The following is a 19842-nucleotide window of genomic DNA, read 5'->3' as shown; positions in this document are numbered from 1 at the left end:
TGGGGTAGGAGCCTACACTTAATTGTAGGAGGCAGGTGAAACTGTACCAGAAGAACATATATAATGTCAGAATTGCAGCCATGGTGATAGCGAAGGGTCTGTGTGTGCATAGGAATACAGATGGTTTCAGGAAGTTCGCGTAGACATAATCATAACATCTCCACACAACTCAATAGAATGTCACCATCGAAAAGATTGTAAGAAATAAGACAGCCTTGAATACGTTCCCTTATTCGGTTTTACTTCAAGGCCATGCATTCCCTCTTGGTGACGTCGTACGCCATTTGGGTACTCAATATATTTATTTGACATCAGATACAATCACCTGTTATGCACAGATAATGGTATTTTCTCGATGGATAACTATAAAATGATTTAATTGTTGATCCAAGCAGATTTTCAGAGCCTTTTGGAGCTTCATCTACGTAACCTCCCATCTTAGGAACATGAAGGCAACACTGGCGCGATGGTTTCTATGTCATGAAAATGAAAGGGGTGTGAAATTTTTTCCAACTCTCCTTCTATCTTTTTCTTTTTCTTTCTGCCTTGTCTTGACTCATGGAGGTTTGGAGAGAAAAAAAAAAATCCTAACAATCACTATCACGGAGGTTTGGACAGAGGAAAAAAAAACCCCTCAATCCCACGTAAATGGTAATTGAAAAAAAAACGAAGGAAAAGATCCAAGTGAGTAATTCTTACATGTGATGTACCTAATCCAGACTCAATTTATTATTATTAGAGCATATTGCTATTTGCACTGGCACCCCAAAATGAATGCCTTAAAACACTAACATCCTACTTTATGTTTAAAAAGCACAGAAACCCAAAACTTGAATTTTCATTTAATATATTTATCAAATTTATCACTGAAAATCTTTCAGACACTATTTATTATAGAAATATTTTGAAAATAAATTGTAATTTAACTGTTATCAGTGATAAATTTGATATCGAATGAAAATCCAATTTTGGGGTCTCTATACTTTTAGTGCAATTTGCTCTTATTATTATTATTTTTTTGTACAAAGGACTCAATTTATGAACATGAGAATTCTACATAGCTCATCATATGTATGTTGAAATACATGAAGAAAACAAAATGCAAAGAAGTCCCATGCACCATAAAACACAGCTACATCCTGCTTAGCTTCTAAAATAGCACCTATGTGAAATAAATCAGTCGTTCTCTATGAAAAAAGAAAATTGAAGTATCATCACGGATAATTTACACCAAAATAATGAGGGCCGGTTTAGATATAAGGAGCTAAATCCTTTCCAAGGCGGAGGCAATTCCAGCCAAGAGATGATTTGGCTAATCTGCCCAAAAGGTGGGCCGTTTCTCCTTTCCATATTTATTCACTGTTCATGTGGTAAGCTTCATCACGGAGTGAAATTTAGATGGCAAAACGTTTCGTTATACCTTCTGAGCCCAAAAAAAAAAAGAGCTCGAATCACCTGATATTTTAGACTATTTGAGAGCAACGAAAAGATGCTAGGTAGCTTCCCTGGAGGCCACAGGAATTCATTTTAACTAGTTTGCTGCAAGATTTCACCACCAAATATCTTTGTTCCACTAAGAATGTAACCCCCAAAGGCATTCATCTGCATGGATGGATGAGTTCTCGACGGAAGCACCTGCAATTCCAAGGGATAAAGGACATGAATATTAACTGAAATGTAGGAACTCATCATGTTGGGACATAAATTTGGCCTCAAACAAATCAACAAAATTTGCAGATAACTTGAAAGGAAATGGTGTGTGCATGGGCGTGTGTGTAGATGAAACAATTAGACTTCACATAGATAGCTAAATTGCTGGATAATGCTGCATAAAAAAATTGCCCCACTGGATTTGTCGTAAAGTGGAGATTATATCATTTCCTTCCTTGTCAGAGAAGCCCCACTCAGAGGGTTCTAATAAGGCAGGGCCTATTGAAAAAAGCTTTTTGAGAGTCCTGCTGCAAGGAGGAAGGTCTAGAAAGCCCTCACTTTATTGATAGGACATTTTGATCCCCCTTTTCCTCTCACCCCCTCCCCCCCACCGGGGGCATTCTGGTTCAGGAATGGGTCAATGCAAGGTGTAGTAAGCCTTCGAAGCAATCTCTGGCGTTTGCCCTTGTCCGAACAGATCTTGCAAGAAAATAGGATTCCATACTGAGCTCCAAATATAGGAAGCATTCGGGCCTTCGACATTTTTTCAGTTTCATGTGTTTTTTGCACATTTCAGGGTCTTGGATTCTGTATGGTAATACTTGGAAATAACAACTAAAGAAACACAAACCCTTCCTAGGTTTATGACTTTATGCTATGTTTTACATGCAAATGACCCTTTTGCCTTTGTGACTTAGGTGTACATTTTGTTGCACTGTACTTCTAAAAAGATGTTTTTAAACAGCTAGTACATGCAAAATAACAGAAAAATGAAACAGGACACCCATACACAATTTGGCCTGAGATTGAGTGGCTAGATAGGCCTCAAGATCTTAAACCATGCCATAGTTCTAGGTTTTATGAGATATCTCGCTTTTTTGGAAAAACGGGATGACATAAAGTGATACAATAAAGTTGTGAAAGCCAGTCTCTGGTTCAACCGAAATATCAAACGGGCTCGCCAAGGCCAGCCTTTAAAACAGCCCCCGATTCGATCTTGCTAGGACAGCAGTTTTGCCAGAAAATGCTTGCTCTCACTTCACCTATTTTAATTAGATTTTTTTCCCATCACTATGAACATGTGTTACGTATTAGCATTGTTTGAAGTTGAATTGTTAGCATTAATGAATGAGCATATGATGTATTGATATGTATAATAGGCCATTTTGGGGTTTTACTTTTGTAGTGGTTTCTAACCTGGTGTCAGAGTGGAACGCACATTTATGGAAATGTATTGATATGTATAATAGGCCATTTTGGGGTTTTACTTTTGTAGTGGTTTCTAACCTGGTGTCAGAGTGGAATGCACATTTATGGAACATACATTTATGCTACATTTATACTAGTGTGTTTAGAAGGGCTGAAATATGCTGGACAGCAAGTTTCAGCCTAAAATGACTATTACCCCACGAGTTGGAGGCTCGAGTGCAAAAAAAAATAAAAATAAAAATAAATCCTGCAACAAGTTCTTGCCAAGATCTTGACTCAACTTGCTTTATTGGGGCAGCGAGATTGGCCTTGAGATCCTTAACCTATTCATGTAGCCAACCGCCATCAAGAAGGGATATGGGTTACTTGAGTTGAATAAATATTTTGAGATCGCATTTTTGCCATGATGGCCTGGACTGGGGTAGACCCAGTATCCCAGCCCACCTTGTTTGCATAACTAGATAAATCACCTGCTCTCTTTCAATTGGAATTGCACAAAATTTTCAAGACCATTACAGAATCTGACAGGGTACTCTAGCAACTAAATTAACATGCTTAATTCCTAAGAACCTGATAAACAATTTAAAGGGAAAAAATTTCTTTTTGCACCAACAATGTCTATTCTGGGAACACTGAGAAATCAAGGTAAAAATTTTCTCCAATACTTGAATTAATATTATGCAGAATAAGCCACTAAATCAAAAATATTTTAGCATACCGTGACATTGATGAAAATGCATCAGTAAGATTGAACAACTGACCTGATATTCACGTAGCCAGGGTTCTGAGATTTGCAGACCAATTGCCAGTTTACTGACCTGTAGATTGTGCATGCATGTTGCAAGAGGCTGCATGTCAAAACTTCCCATTAGCTAATTTTATTCCACACATAGATCTAGAGACTATTACAGGAGTATAGAACACACTTGGTATATTTTGAAGGAGAGTGCTAACAATTGAAGAGAATCAAGCAAACGGATGTATTTAGAAATATACCAGAATTATTAGGTGACCAATATCCTAGAGATAAGACACTAAGAGTCTTACAAGAATATCCCATGATACAAGCTCTAAGCAAATAAAATAGAATACAGCATGCTGGAGAAGGTAAGAAGAATTAAACAATAAACCAAGAACATAAATAACCCAAAATATATGATGCTTTGACTTGTCATATGATAATTTACCATCACTTATTTGAGCAAATCAAATTAAAGATATATGAGACTAAGAGTTAAGAAAATCACCTGTAAATATTGGTGGTAAATAGCAAAAGGTGCAGAATATGATAAAAGGCCCAGAAGTTCCTGAACCGCTCTCCAGGTATCAAGCTCTGGAGCAGCAACTACCAAGCTGCGTATATGTCTGAATTTAGAATGTAAAAGAAATGCTTGTTTATACTAATTCAATATACATTCAGCATGTTGCCTTTACCTAGAAAACCCATTTTCCCTCCACAAGTAAGTAACTGCTTTTCCGCCATCCTCTGCACCCTGTTCAGAATTTTTATCTTGAGCTGAAGAAAGACCACTCAGAGACATCTGAACAATTCTGTGCCAAAGAAAAAATGCAAACATCCCATACATCACTAGTTATAAAGATTTGCAGTTTTGTCTATCTGAGGAAAGACTGACTGACTGAATCAAACTTAATTGATAACTCGGTTAATTTGACCCTCCCAGCAATTCCAGCTTTTAAATTACTCTGCCATAATCTGAATGGCTAAGTTCCAGCTGCATGTGCCAAGGGCAATGGTGCTGAACACCAACTTGATTTCCAAAGTGTCGTTGCCTTCAGGCTCAGATCACTGTACCAAACTGCACTATGCAGTACAGTTTCTCATGGCACCGGCATCTTTGCAAACAAGGATGTGATCTTATGGTAATAACTTGTTCCAAGAATGCACCAATAGCAAAGGAATGTTTCAATATGCTTTAGATGCAAATCTCAATAGTAAATGCTATCTCCATAGCCCAAAATGGTCCCTTATAAAAAAACACAGCAGAAAATGATGCAATTAAAACACCAACTTACAAGTTTCACTGAATTTTTTTCCCCAAGTTTAACCTCCTCAATGCAGATTCCAAGTTTGGCTTAGTACATTTATAGGTGGAAAAAAAAAGGGGGGGGGGGGTGGGGGGCTCCAAAACCCAAGCATTAAATTCTTGAAATGGAAATGCCAAATACCCCATAGAGGCAGTCTTTGAGTAACAGAGCAAAGCAGGTACAAAATCCAGACTTGAATTTTCAAGAATGCAATTCATCTAAGTTAGTCAACATAGAACATAAAGTACCATAGGTTTTCTCCTCAATGCAAAAGCATGTGGTAGTCCAAAATTTTCAAGTGAACAAGAATAAGCATGTGTCATACAAGGAATAAATTAGAATTATCTCCAACTACAGAATCCCAGATACTGCTGAAAATGAGAAACATCTATAACAAAAAGAAAATCTAACAGAGTTGAAAAGGGAAAGGAGTTTCATTGTCTCAAATTCTAAAATTGGCAATGGAAACTGAACACTAATATCCGTAGAGAACTTCCCATGGCTAGGATATTAATCTCGAAGGACCCCTTGCTTATGAAAAATAAAAAAAATAAAAAGGTCATTTTATAAATGCTCCAATCCCAATTATACCTGCTAGATATTTCATTATTGAAGTTGAACATCCGCGTTATATCCATAGGGTACGGTATGTCTCCAAAATAAGTATTGCAAACATAACCTGAACCTGTCAAACAAAATGAATTATAAATAACAATATATAACAAGAAACAAATAACTAAAAGCCAGGTAAAGGTAGAATAATGGAAATCTTTGAGCACCAATGGTCAGAATTCACCAACAAACTTCTATTAAATACAGATAAACTGCATACCATGAATCCAGGATGTAAAAAGCAATAAATGAAATTGAACAAACCATCTTAGACCTTTAATATATAGCAACAGAATGAAGAAGTCAGTCTCTTTTAAATAGAGTCCTCAAAATACTCATACAATGTTGTTGAAATGCAACGTGGGTCTCAAAACCTTGGGTTGCTGTGAGCTTTTTAAAAAGTTTTGGAGCTGTTGAGTTTGACATATGGGATTGGCATTCCAGAATTGATTTCTCCTCCTATCTTTAGTTCCCCCACCTCTATCTCTTCCCTATGACTTCCCCCTCATCCATGTGATTCCCTTTCTTCCAATCCTTGATGCACCATTGCTAGTAGTCTGTTTCCTTCCATCTTAAAAGAAAACCCATGACTAGCTGACCCTATGATTGGTTCTGCACTAGTTCAGGCTTAATGGGGGTGGCAAAGTCTTATGCTGCTCAAAAAACATACAGAACTTTAAACTAGTTTTGAGCTGGAACTAGTGAACTATCCCAAATATCTAAGAGAATTAATTATGGAATGCGTCTTTCCCTGTAGCTGTTGACTTTTTGCTTGTAACTGCAGTAGCAGTTACAGCTTGGCCTCTACTATAGCCTATTCAGTTTTAATCTCATTTATCCTGGCATGTGACTTGCAGTACAAGATGCACGGGGGGTTGTTGTAAACCCTCAGAAGGACAAAGTAAAAAAGGAAAAAGCAACAGATAACCATACACCACTGGCAAAGCCAACAAAAATAGTCCAGTCATCTAAACACAAACATAAAAACCTCAGGAACATAGAGTACAGTCATGCAATTACAATCTACATACCTCCTAAGCGTTCTGCTATTGCTCCAGTCAGAAGGCCTCCAATCATATCCACCACCAGCACATCTGAATATGCACACACATTACCCATAGAAAGCAGAAGGGACAGAGTGTCCACTCGCATGAACCTGAGAGTAGTCGCAGAAAAGTATCAACTAGTTATGAACAAGAATTTATAAAGGACAAACCTGTTAGCAGAATACACAGACAATACCTCATATATGTGTGTTATTAAACTTTGTCAGAAAACAAGCATCTTTTTTATTTTATCGTAACTGTTATTTTGAGAAAGAATAAGGTGAGGAATGGGGGAGAGGAGAGGATGGAAGCCACGATTTTGTTGTGGAGGCTCATCAATATGTGAGAACTCCTCAAAGTAACTTTTCTATATATAGGCTAATTTACAAGTCTATTCTATATAGGAAAGTATAAACCTATTTCAATTGGTATAAAACTCTTAATTCCTACAACCCTTTCCTATCGAGAGTTAGCGCAAAGTACTAACTCTCGACGGATCAATCCCTTCCTAAATTGCCCTTTTCTAACACTCCCCCTCAAGCTGGAGCATATATACTACTCATGCCCAGCTTGTTACAAATATAGGTAACCCTTGTATTCCCTAGAGCTTTGGTGAACAAATCTGCAAGTTGTTCTCCAGTCCTCACATGCTTGGGGGATATTATGCCTTGCAGTAACTTCTCACAAACAAAGTGGCAATCTACTTCAATATGCTTGGTAAGTTCATGAAAGACTGGATTTGATGCTATATGAACCGCAGCTTGATTATCACACCATAACTTCATTGGTGTGTCATCAATAATTCCTAATTCCTGGAGTAATTGTTTTATCCATACCATCTCGCATGTTACCTGTGCCATAGCACGATACTCAGATTCTGCGCTTGATCTTGCTACCACAATTTGTTTCTTACTCTTCCATGATACAAGATTTCCTCCAATGAATGTGCAGTAGCCTGTAGTCGATCTTCTATCAATAGGTGATCCAGCCCAATCAGCATCAGAGATTCCTTCTACATTTCTATGTCCATGATTAGTGTAAAGAAGCCCGTGTCCAGGTGCTTTCTTAAGATACCTCAGAATTCGTATAACTGCATCCCAGTGTGATGTTCGTGGGGCAGACAAAAATTGACTCACAACACTAACAGGAAAGGCAATGTCAGGTCTAGTCACAGTCAGATAATTCAGCTTCCCAACAAGCCTTCTGTACTTCTCTGAATCATCAACAAGGGTTCCATCTTCTGGCATTAACTTTAAGTTACATTCCATGGGAGTGTCTATAGGTTTTGATCCCAACATTCCTGTTTCAGAAAGCAAATCCAGTACATACTTCCGTTGAGATAAGAAGATGCCCTTTGTTGATTGGGCAACTTCAACTCCTAGAAAATACTTTAACTTGCCCAAGTCTTTGGTCTGAAATTTCTCTTGTAAGTAGGTCTTTAACCTATCAATTCCTGAAGTGTTATCTCCTGTAATAACAATATCATCAACATAAACTACAAGAAAGATCTTGCTTGCATCAGAGTTTTTAAAGAATACAGAGTGATCACTTTCACAACGAGTCATCCCAAATTCTATTACAACAGTAGTAAAGCGTCCAAACCATGCTCGAGGTGACTGCTTGAGACCATATAATGATTTGCGGAGGCGACAAACCTTATTCTTCTCCCCCTGAGCAACAAACCCAGGTGGTTGCTCCATATACACTTCTTCATGTAGATCTCCATGAAGGAAGGCATTCTTCACATCCAACTGAAACAAGGGCCACTTGTATGTAGCGGCAAGATAGATTAAAATACGGATGGAAGTAAGCTTGGCAACAGGCGAAAAAGTATCAACATAATCTATGCCATAAACTTGAGCATAGCCCTTGGCAACGAGACGAGCTTTCAGGCAAGCTAACGAACCATCAGGATTAACTTTCACAGTGAATATCCACCTACAACCAATAGCTGTCTTTCCTGAGGGTAAAGGCACAAGATCCCAAGTTTGATTGTCTTCTAAGGCTTGTAATTCTTCGTTCATTGCACTGACCCACTCAGGATTAGACAGGCTTCAAGAACATTCTTAGGAATAGGATAATTCTCGATAGTAGATAAAGCAGTAGAGAACTCAGGTGATAAATTAGAATATGAAATAAAGTTAGAGATGGGATACTGAACACAAGAACGAGTACCCTTCCGAAGAGCAATGGGAATATCAAGGTCAGATTTGGCAGGAACGTCCGCAGGATCAACAGACGAAGTCGGCACAGAGGTAGAGACCGTAGGTGCAAAGGGGGGAGCTGGTGGTTTTGGCCGGCGCATATACACTTTGGTGATGTCTGGCAGAGGTGGAGGGGAAGGAACTGTACCCTGTGGAGACACACTTTGAAAAATACATAGATCATCATTTAGGTCAGTTAAACTATGAGATTCAGTGGAAAAAGAAGTTGACTCAAAAAAATGACACATCTGCAGTAACAAAATATCTTCGTAAGTCAGAAGAATAACAATGATATCCCTTTTGAGTGCGAGAGTACCCCAAAAAAATACACTTAAGTGCACGTGGATCAAGTTTAGAGATCCCTGGGCGATGATTACGAATGTAACACACACAACCAAATACGCGAGGAGGTAAAGTAAATAAGGGAGATGAAGGAAATAAGAGAGAATAAGGAATGCCACCTTTTAAGACAGATGAAGGCATCCTGTTAATAAGATAACAAGCAGTTGAAACTGCATCAGCCCAAAAGGATTTAGGAACCTTCATCTCAAATAAGAGAGAATGGGTGACCTCCAATAAGTGTCTATTTTTCCTTTCTGCAACCCCATTTTGTTGAGGAGTATCAACACAGGAAGATTGGTGAAGAATCCCATTAGAAGCCATAAATTTACAAAACGGATCAGAGAAATATTCTTTGGCATTATCACTACGAAAAGTACGAATAGGAACACCAAATTGAGTACGAATTTCGATAACATAATTGCAAAATATGTCAAATAATTCTGAACGATTTTTCATTAAATAAAGCCAAGTGACTCTTGAAAAATCATCCACAAATGTAACAAAGTATCTGTAACCTGAAGTAGAACTAACAGGACAGGGTCCCCACACATCAGAATGAACTAGAGAGAAAGGGTGGTCTGATCTGGTGTTTATACGAGGAGGAAAACTCACACGATGAAGTTTTCCAAATTGACAAGACTCACAATCCAACTTTGAAAGAGAATGAAAACTTTTATCTACCAATTTTAGGGTTTCCAGAGAGGGATGCCCCAACCGACAATGTATTTGATGGGGGATGGAAATACTAGAACAAGCAGTAGAGGATATCTCCTCGAATAGATACAACCCCCCAGACATACGGCCTCTACCAAGTATCTTCTTCGTCGTAAGATCCTGAAATAAACAATATCCAGGAAAAATTTCACCAAACAGTTATTAGTGGAAGTAAATTTTTGAACAGATAATAGGTTAAATGGCAAATTAGGTACGTAAAGAACTGAGGGTAGGGTAATGGATGGAGTGAGTTGAATTGTACCCACTCCTTTAACATTGATATGAGAACCATCAGCAAGTGTAACCAAAGAGGATGATGGAACAAAAGAGGAAAATATACCTGTAGCCCCGGTCATATGATCAGAAGCTCCTGAATCAATGATCCATGGGTGAGATGTGGTTGAAAGGCAACTAGTAGCATTACCTGTCTGAACAAGGGTGGCAGCGGCTGATTGTGGTTGAGTGGCCTGAAACTGAGTGAAACGAATATAATCTTCCTCAGTCATCTTTACAGTCTTACCCTCAGGATGAACTTTAGTAGTTGTAGGCGCTGATTCAGAAGTGATAATTGCATTCGCCATGTGTGGGGGCTTCCCATGAAGCTTCCAACAGTATCGTTGAATATGTCCTGGACAACCACAATGATGACAAGTCTTAACTTGTCCTGGACTGTCAGTAGAGTTGTGTGAACCTGGATATTTTCCAGTATTATTTCCTCGAGTTCGTCCTATATTTTGTCCACCAAGGACCTGTCCTCCAGAGGTGCCTCGAGAAACTGTTGCCAAAGCTGAATTTTTTGTAAAGTTATTGGTACTCTCCCTTGCAACACGAAGAACTCTTGAAAATGTGTCGGCTAACGTGGGTACATGATCACTACCAAGAATCTGTGCTCTAACTGCCTCAAACTCCTTTCCAAGACCTCCCAAGAAACCCATAACAGCTAATTGCTCTCTTTGATTTTGCATAGTTTTGACATCAGAGGAGATAGGTAGAATAGAGTTTACTTCTTCATACATTCTTTTAAAATCTGCAAAATATTGGGTAATATCTCTACCTTTTCTATCTACTCGATAAGATTCCTGGGACAATTCGTAGATTCTAGCCAGATTATTCTGACCAGAATACAACACATTCAAATACTCCCATAATTCCTTCACAGTTTGTAAGTGAGTCACCAAATCTATAATGTTATCTGCCAAGGAATTAAACATCTGCCCAAGTATTCGTGCATCAACAATTGCCCAAGTATCATCATCTATGGGTACAGTCTTAGTCAAATGATCTATCTGTCCCCGTCCAGTAAGAACAATTTTAACTATAGCCCTCCATTGGTGGAAATTTGATCCACCCTCCAATTTCTTCTCAGTTAACCGATGAGAGGACGAAGAAATAATTTCAGTCATAGTATTTTTATTTGAAGTTTCTCCCATATCAAACAATTTTAAAATCAAATCCCAGAAATCAGAATAAAAAATTAGAAACCAGAATCAGAAACCAGAATCAAAGAACCAGAATCAGAATTATTCCTGGATTCAGATTAATCTCATAAACATAAATAAACCAATTTAAAATCAAACCAAACCAGAAAACTTATCTCAGTCTTTTAACTCGATCGAAGTCTCCTTAAACCACCGAAACTCAAGTCCAAACAAGAAACCAGATCGCAGGTCTTTCAACACGATCGATCACTCTTGAAGTCTCCTTAAAACCACCAAAACTCAAGACCAAACAGGAAAACAGATCGCAGCTTTCTTTCTTGAAGTCTCGAAGTCTCAACACATGATCGATCTCTCTCACTCTTTAACAATCGATCGCAGCTTTCTTTCTCGAAGTCGAAGTCTCGAAATCTCAACACAATCGATGCTTTTTCTCCTAAGAAGCAGAACCGACAGTAACCAGCGACAATTGCTTCTTATCGATTGCTTCTTCTCCTATGAAGCAGAACCGACAACAGCCACACCAACAACGATTGCTTCTTCTCCTAAAAAGCAGAACCGAAAGGAACCAACTATCGATTGTTGCTTCTCCAGGTACAATTTCTTTCCTTCCTATAGAATCGAAAGGAATAAGAGGACCTACTACTCTGATACCATGTTATTTTGAGAAAGAATAAGGAGGAATGGGGGAGAGGAGAGGATGGAAGCCACGATTTTGTTGTGGAGGCTCATCAATATGTGAGAACTCCTCAAAGTAACTTTTCTATATATAGGCTAATTTACAAGTCTATTCTATATAGGAAAGCATAAACCTATTTCAATTGGTATAAAACTCTTAATTCCTACAACCCTTTCCTATCGAGAGTTAGCGCAAAGTACTAACTCTCGATGGATCAATCCCTTCCTAAATTGCCCTTTTCTAACAGTAACAAAGACAGAGTGGCTAAAATGTGCAGCTAAACATTCACATGATCACCCAAATAAATACCTCCAATACAAATATGGAAAATAGCAATGTCTTTAACTTCGCAGGAATAACATAAATGCAATTATTCTCAAAGTTGCTTTGTGATTTGAGTTTTGATTCAACTGTTGCAGCAACATAATCCCCTTCCCTCCCCACCCCAAGGAACCAAAATGTTAAAACCATTCTGTACAGCATAAAAGCTTTAGTTCCCAATTAGGATCTCTACTTATATATCATAGAACGTAATTGATGCATTTGTGGGACGAGACACTCAAAGCCATTAATTTGTCTCTTGCTTCCAGCAAGGTACATATCTCTGGTGCCTCATGAAAGATATAGCAGAAATGTATCTTTCAACCGAATGACTATTTCTCCCAGTGCCTTGAAGAACAGTCCCACACCTACCAAGTGAAAAGAGGAGGCAAGGTTGATCACAAAAAAGAAGAGGAAGTGAGCTAGGTACAATGGAAAATTTGCTCCATTACAAGCTAGTAGTGTGGGTTTGAGACAGGAACACACCGTCTCGAAGCGGACGAAAAGACTGCATACACTATGACCCTCACCAACCCCAACAGTGGTAGGAGCCTTGTGCACTGCGTACAACATTTTTACAATATCCTGTTCACACCCAAACTACATACATGGGAAATGCTTTCGTAAAATGCCAGCTTATTTTCAAGATTGTATGCTGGCATCCTTCATGAAGGCTCACATTATTGTGTATCAACACCCCATGAAATATGCCTAATATCCCCCTCTGTCCTATATTTATATGTGTGTCTTCTGAAAGACAAGTAGCTGGATTGATCATAAAGTAGCTCATCCATTTCATATCTTTTGGCAGTTCCATTCTATTTGAAAATAACAACTGCATGTGTGGCAGTTTGTACAGAATTTTTATCAGATACATAAATCACCATCAATATAAAGTTTTCAGCAAGTCAAATATTCATAGTGAAAGAAAAAGAGGTAAACAAGATGGCCCAAAAAGAGAAAAGGAGGGAGAGAGGGGGAGCCTCTTAAGAAATTATGTGATTTACAAAGCTAACAAACAAATCAAAATTTACCACATACTGACATACCGAATTTGAATGGTCCCCAACCTTATATGCACTTCACCGATGAGTATTTCTTTTGGATGAATATTGATGATTATTTCAGTTCAACCTCTTGTTGTTGTTCAAATAACAAACCTCAGAAGGTAAGCCCTAACTAGCAGACAAAAATTAAAGGATAAACATTCCCAATATCAAGGACATGCACATCAATAAGGTGAGAACCTCTAGGTTTTAACTAAGCCAAATCACAACTAATGTGGCATTGGCCACACAATGCAAGTTTCTTTCATTATTTATAGCCAAATTCAACCACATTCTAAAATACAAGCAGATACAACAACCACCACCATAACCTTATCCCAACAAAATGGGGTCAGTGACATAAATCTAGAAAAGTTTGAAAATAAAAAAGAATAAGAGAAATCTAAGTCAGAGGGATCAGAGGAAGAACATTAACAAGGGAAGATGCCCAAGCTGCATCCTAGCAACTTCTCCCTGCAGAGGATCAGCCACATGACTCTTCAATCCCCAAATGCCTCTATCCACGGTCCTACTAGGATGTAGTCACACTACAAGCATACTCTTTCTTACAACTTCTCCAATAGTCATTTTAGGCCATTTCATACCTCATTTTAACTCTTTTGAACTGAATCTGGTCGCACTTCCTTAGTGGTCCATCCATTGGTCTCCGTTGGACATGTCTATATCACCTCAAGCAGTTCTCACGAAGCTTTTAAACAGTCATTCTTTATTATGTCTCTCCTGATCTTGCCGCACATCCTCATCAACATCTTTGTTACACTCATCTATCTATATTACTCTTCTTAACTGCCCAACAACACTCCCATCTCATATTGTCTTGTAGAATTTTCCCATAAGCTTACCTGATGGACATTTGTCACATAACACTCCTGCATTTTGATCCATCTTACTTAAATTCGGTGGAAAAATCATCTTCTATATCACACTCTTTGTTAAAGATCGACCCAAGGTATCTAAAGCCATCACCTCGTGGCAGCTCTTGCTCCTCAAGTTTTACCACTTCATTGCCTATTTGCCTCTCTTGTTTGGATAAAGTAAATATTTTGACTTTGATCTACTTAACTTAAACCCTCTTGACCATATACATATTAACTAGGAGAACTAAAAATAAATAGCAAGGAATGAGAGGGGGGGGGGATTCTGAGAAACAGTAACCTTTACAATTCAAATATACAAGGATACTTTAGATGAAAAGCAATGGGCAGCCTTGGCACAATGGTTGGTGAGCCACAGTTGTAGCCTAAGATCAAGGCATCGAAACAGCCTCTTAGCAAAAATTGCTAGGGTAAGGTTGCATAGGAGAATTCTCCCCCCCCCCCCCCTCTCTCTCTCTCTCTCTCTCTCTCTCTCTCTCTCTCTCTCTCAGACTCTATTTGTGAGGAAGCCTTTGGCACCGGATTGCCATTTTGAGGCAAAGCACTTTCACAGTTATCATTTCTAGCCAAGATAGGTAAGTCAAGTGTGTTGAAGTATCTGGGTGCTAGCTCTAGGTAGCTCATTTTATCATTTTTTGGTTCATTTTACATGAAATACCCAAGCATATGAACATGGAAGTCAATGAGAATTACAGGATCCATCTTTCCTTGAACAGCATAATCTAATTTAGGATTGAATTGGCATCTACAATAAGCCCATTTCCATACCTTTCTAAGATATCAGCTCTAAACCTCTAATATATAAAGTAGAAATCAGGTGGAAATGAAATGTCTAAACATTGAAAAAGTTAAGAAATTATTACCCAGTCTTGGCTGGATTTTTCTTAAAGTATGTCTCACATACACTGCAAATAAAATAAAAGCAAATCCCTAATAAGTGAAATGATTTTTTATAACAAACCCAAATTAAGAAAATGAAATTAAGATGTTACCTTCGAGTGAAAGGTCGCCTCACCAACACTCTAGGAGCATATTTCTTTTGTTTCTTGAGCCTATATTTCTCCTGCAGATGAAGTCAAACTCAGCACAATTTCCAAATAATTTTTGAAATGCCATAAAATAGGACTCACTTGTGAAAACAAAGTCTTTTTCTCAAATGTCGAGCTATTAGCTATTAATGCTTCAACTATCTGATCACCCGTTATGCCTTGACTGCATGCAAACTCAAAGGCATCAGCAAAGGAGCATACAATGCTAAACAAAAAATGTGAACAGGCAGAAACAGCCATACAATTGCATGTATAACCACTTACAAGCAACAAATAGTTAGCAAATCAATAAATTAATCAACATCAAAATTTAACAGGATGGTCAGGTATGATGCTTTTGCTAAATCAGTAATCCACAGCTTTTAGGCAAATTGGCAGGTGACAGTATAAATTGTTCGGGCTTTCCTAACCTCTTCATTGCCTCTATATCTTCACCAGAAAGACTTTGGGCTGTATTATTATCAACTAATGATCTGTTATCCTTGGACTCATCTTTCACTAGGCAATCATTTTTTTCTGGAAGATCACCTGCAAAGAAAGAAAAATCAGAAACCAGAGTGGACATTTTTCCAGGGAGAGGCAAAGGAGGAAGGGATCTTTGGTACAGAAAATAGCAATAGTTCATAGAATAAGAGAATTCATAGCCCTAATGCTTTTTCACGCGAGTGGCTACCACCCACAGTAAAACATATCGGCGAGTTCGACAGAGGGCGAACTAAAAACTTAAGCGAAAACAATATTGCAAAATATCGCCAGAAAATCAGATCCCTGATTTTCCGGCGACTGGGCCAGCCTCGCAAGTCCTATTGTAGTATCCACTTCAATTTCGTCACAAAAACAATGTTCAAACCAACCAGACCTTCAGACCTGGAGAAGAGTTGCAAAAGTTGAGGAGAATAAAAGCCCATCTCAGAAGATCAACAAGTCTGCTGTAAAAACGATTCAGGTACTCATTTTCATCTTTGACCAAGTTTATCAATTTTTATTTTGCTTGGTTGATTTGGGTTTTAACGAGTTTGGTATTTTTTTGGTGTTACAGAGCCCAGATGGTGACCTTATAGATTGCATTTTATCACATCTACAACCAGCTTTTGTTCATCCTCTTCTTCTCCAGTTCTCCCTTTCTTCATCATCTATCTCTACGGTTCTACCTCTGCAACTCTACCTCTCCGACTATGATTGATGGGTTCCTCTAGGAATCTCAGCTTCGCCTCCGTTGCCGGCGATATGCTCGAACTCCACCTGAAATATCAGTGACAAATCGGCAAAATTCACCGGTTCAAATTTCACCAAGATGTCGCACCTTGCCACCACCTAAGGAAAGCCAGCTCTGAGGAAGGTATTCAAATTATGATCGTGATTATCAATGACATCCATGTCAAACAATCAACACCAATGAAATGCAAGAAGATAAAGAGCCGAAATTCTGGTAGCATCTAACCATGATCGGACCTTCTCAAAGCACCAACCCTGAGATCTACAAGTTGTACAAGGAATTTCACAAAATCCAGCAACGAAAATGAAGCAATATATGACAAGTTCATGGATCAAAATCAAATCATTCTTGTTGAAAATCGAACCTATATGAGAAGAACCTAAAAGTGAGATGAGGCAGGACATCTACATGTATTCTACCACCTGCAGATATACCTCCCAAAAAGCAACTTAGGCCAGTTATTTCCTATGATGTCACATGAAGTTTTCAAAAATGGATCATAATATCAAGTTAGAGGTTTCAAAATTTGACTGCAAGACGGACCTGAGGATTTTCTTGACTGGTTGACTAAAGCGAAGAGAATTTTCACTTATAGTCCTTTGCTGCTATTAGATGGAAAAAAGTGCAAGAGCATCCTCAATAAATTCATTCAGTGTGCTTGTTAGCAGTTGGATGATGTGATTTGACATATCAAGCAACTTAGACCATTCAAAAATTGGGAGGTTATGAAGTGAATATTAAACAATAAAAATATGTGTTCCTCCTAATGTAGAGAAGATGCCGATGATCAAATTCCACCAAGGTAACAAAATGTGGATGCTTATATCCTAGAGTTCCAAGAATTGTCTTCCAGTTGCAGATTCTGGGAGATTGATCAACTACTTCAATGATTCATTGGGGCGATAGAAAGAACAGTTAGAACTTCTAGTGATAATTGATGACTTCAGATTAGTCGATGTTGCAGCTGTATATACCAAAGACTGCAGAAGAAGGGGAGAGCAATTTAAAGGAAATTCTCAATACTCCTTCAACCTACAGACCTATACCTAGGACTGAAGAAAAGGGAAGTTGGACCCTCTTAAGGTAGATAAAAAGGCACTATAGACCTCAAGAAGTGGCAAATGGCTAAAGAATACTGTGTCCATATTGTAGTAAGAAGGATCACTTCAGTGTACCAACAAGACCCGTCTTCGGACTATGATTCAGCAACTGTTGGAAAATGATGATAGAGAGGAATATAAGAGTTGTCCTCCGGCCCAGATGATGATCTCAATAATAGTCATGATGATGACATTGAAGCTTCAGTTAGCCTTACTTCCTTTGACAAACGGACTAGTAAAGAAGGCTCCACTTTTCGGACAAAAAACAATTTACTGGATGTCTTTGACAAATGTTGGCATAAATAATGGATGGAGAGGAACAGATTTTCGATGAAAATGGGGGTTGCTGTAGTTTTCAAGATAACTCGTGTTTCGATGAGTGCTAAGTTAGTCATATAACACGATACGAACAGCTCAAAGATGTTGATAGAAACGAATACAAAGCCTAATACCAACAACAGTAAGAACGAAAGTATTAGCATGCCAAACCCCTCCTGTACTAGTGTAGGAGGAATCAAAATGCACTTGAGGGAACATCTAAAGTGTGTAATCGTGCTTTCTACAACTAAATGTAGCATATTAGACTTAATAAGTTTCTAGTTGGGTCTTTCCCGTATAAGTCTTCAGACCCACGACTTCAATAAATGGTTGATTGAGAAAGTATTGATAATGCACTAACAGTACCTTCAGCAGGAGCAGTAACACGAGACAGATACGGCCCTTTCGACCCGTTTTCTACTTGAAACAATGAACCGAAGCGGCAACCAATTAAAGGCTGAAGGGGGCATTTCTTGTTTCCAATTTTCACACTCCTGCAACCAAGCATTAAATTCTTTTAACCATCAACTGGTACTTGAAAGCGATTACGAGTTCCATAAGAAAACAACTATCATGTACTTAAGATAGCATATAGACTTACGCGCCAGCAGAGAGACGAGCAAAAACGAGACGGTCTCCATCATTGATGTCGAGCAAGACGCTACAACCTTCCCAAGTAATTCTAGGGTTTTGAACCGGACCCGTTTCCGCGCTCTGCACACTAGCTTCAGTCATATCTTTGATCTTCACCGAAGAAATTGGAGTCGATCACAATATATGAGAAAGATATACACTGGCTTTCAGAGCTTCTAGATTAAAATTCCTGCCCCAAACTGCCCGAACTGTCACTCGTTTTGAACTTCGACCTTGTAATCTTCCCGCCTCCACGTTTAGCGGTTTTTCTGATAGGTGCCTCAATACACTTCCGCCCTTCGTTGGAGGGAGAGGCAGGGTTTTCAGCCTTCCTTAGTATTTTAACGGTTTTTTTTTTTTTTTTTTTCCCAACATTTTTAACGGTTCACCTATATCAGCATAACACGAGTACACGACCAATATGAGATTCAACATTTTTATTTTCATCTGAACTGAGATTTCTAAGTCATTTTTAGTCCGGTTTAAATATTCTTTTGCATATGGCTCCCTTGTGGTTTTAATAAATAATTAAATAAAGACACACTTAATAAAAATAATTAGTTTAATAAATTTTATGACAAAAATACCCTTGTGTCCTTTGGACTTCTTTTTATTATTTTAGTATTAATTTATTATAATAGATACTATCAAAATATCCTTCCGTTCACCCTCTTCACCTCTTAGCTTCTCATCTTCTTCTTCTCCACCTCCAGTTCCACCACCACCAGCACCATCACTTGCAACTGCAATTGATGAACCGACAACACCAAAATCACCCTCATGGTTCCCAGAAAGAGTAGGACCACTTGAATTCCAGATTAATTGATGTACAATCAAGTTGGGCTTAGAGCAGGCTTGGGCGAGTTTGAGCTAGTAGGGATTTATCAATTGATGATGCCTCCTTTTACTTTGCTGTAGGGCCAGCAATTCTGAAGCTTTCCACCCGATTATAAGGCCAATCCATTCCAGAATCTCAGCTCTGATTTAAAGCTCTCTCTTTCATCTCTCCAGTTCTGCTCACATAATATTATCTCTACTTCGCCTGATGCCTTTAGCAATCAGGACAATCCGTCTTCAAGAAGCTTCACTTGTGAATACATTTCACCGGCGGTGTTGCTCTGTTCTCCCCAGTTAGAATCAGGTGGAAAAACAAAAATCAAAGACTCAAGTATTACTGTTTTCTCCAAAAAGAATTTCACCATTCTCATCTCAGCTTCATTCCCATGGAAATTTGTTGTCGAAGATTGTAAAATCACAGCAAGAAGGATCTTCTAATGGTTCTGATTTTGTTGAAGTATCACGTGGAGTACTACTTCCAAGCTAGC

At 38.5% G+C, this 19842-nt stretch overlaps 1 protein-coding gene across 1 annotated transcript; it reads right to left on the bottom strand.

The window, feature by feature from the left end:
* Nucleotides 1–997: 997 nt before the first annotated feature.
* On the bottom strand, nt 998–18858 carry LOC149017619 (eukaryotic initiation factor 3 gamma subunit family protein). Its single transcript, XM_089151935.1, has 12 exons — nt 18486–18858; nt 18251–18378; nt 15661–15778; nt 15332–15413; nt 15194–15264; nt 15065–15106; nt 6549–6673; nt 5497–5590; nt 4294–4410; nt 4107–4212; nt 3621–3707; nt 998–1635 (listed from the first exon to the last, which is right to left on the bottom strand). The coding sequence occupies exons 1-12, from the start codon at nt 18617–18619 to the stop codon at nt 1528–1530; spliced, it is 1212 nt and encodes a 403-aa protein (XP_089008061.1). The 5' UTR covers nt 18620–18858; the 3' UTR covers nt 998–1527.
* Between the last annotated feature and the right edge of the window lie 984 nt (nt 18859–19842).

Source organism: Hakea prostrata, chromosome 4, assembly GCF_041222555.1.
Source record: "Hakea prostrata isolate BN-2017 chromosome 4, UWA_Hpros_2, whole genome shotgun sequence".
Classification (NCBI taxonomy): Eukaryota; Viridiplantae; Streptophyta; class Magnoliopsida; order Proteales; family Proteaceae; genus Hakea; species Hakea prostrata.
This window is presented reverse-complemented; position numbering and strand designations above follow the sequence as displayed.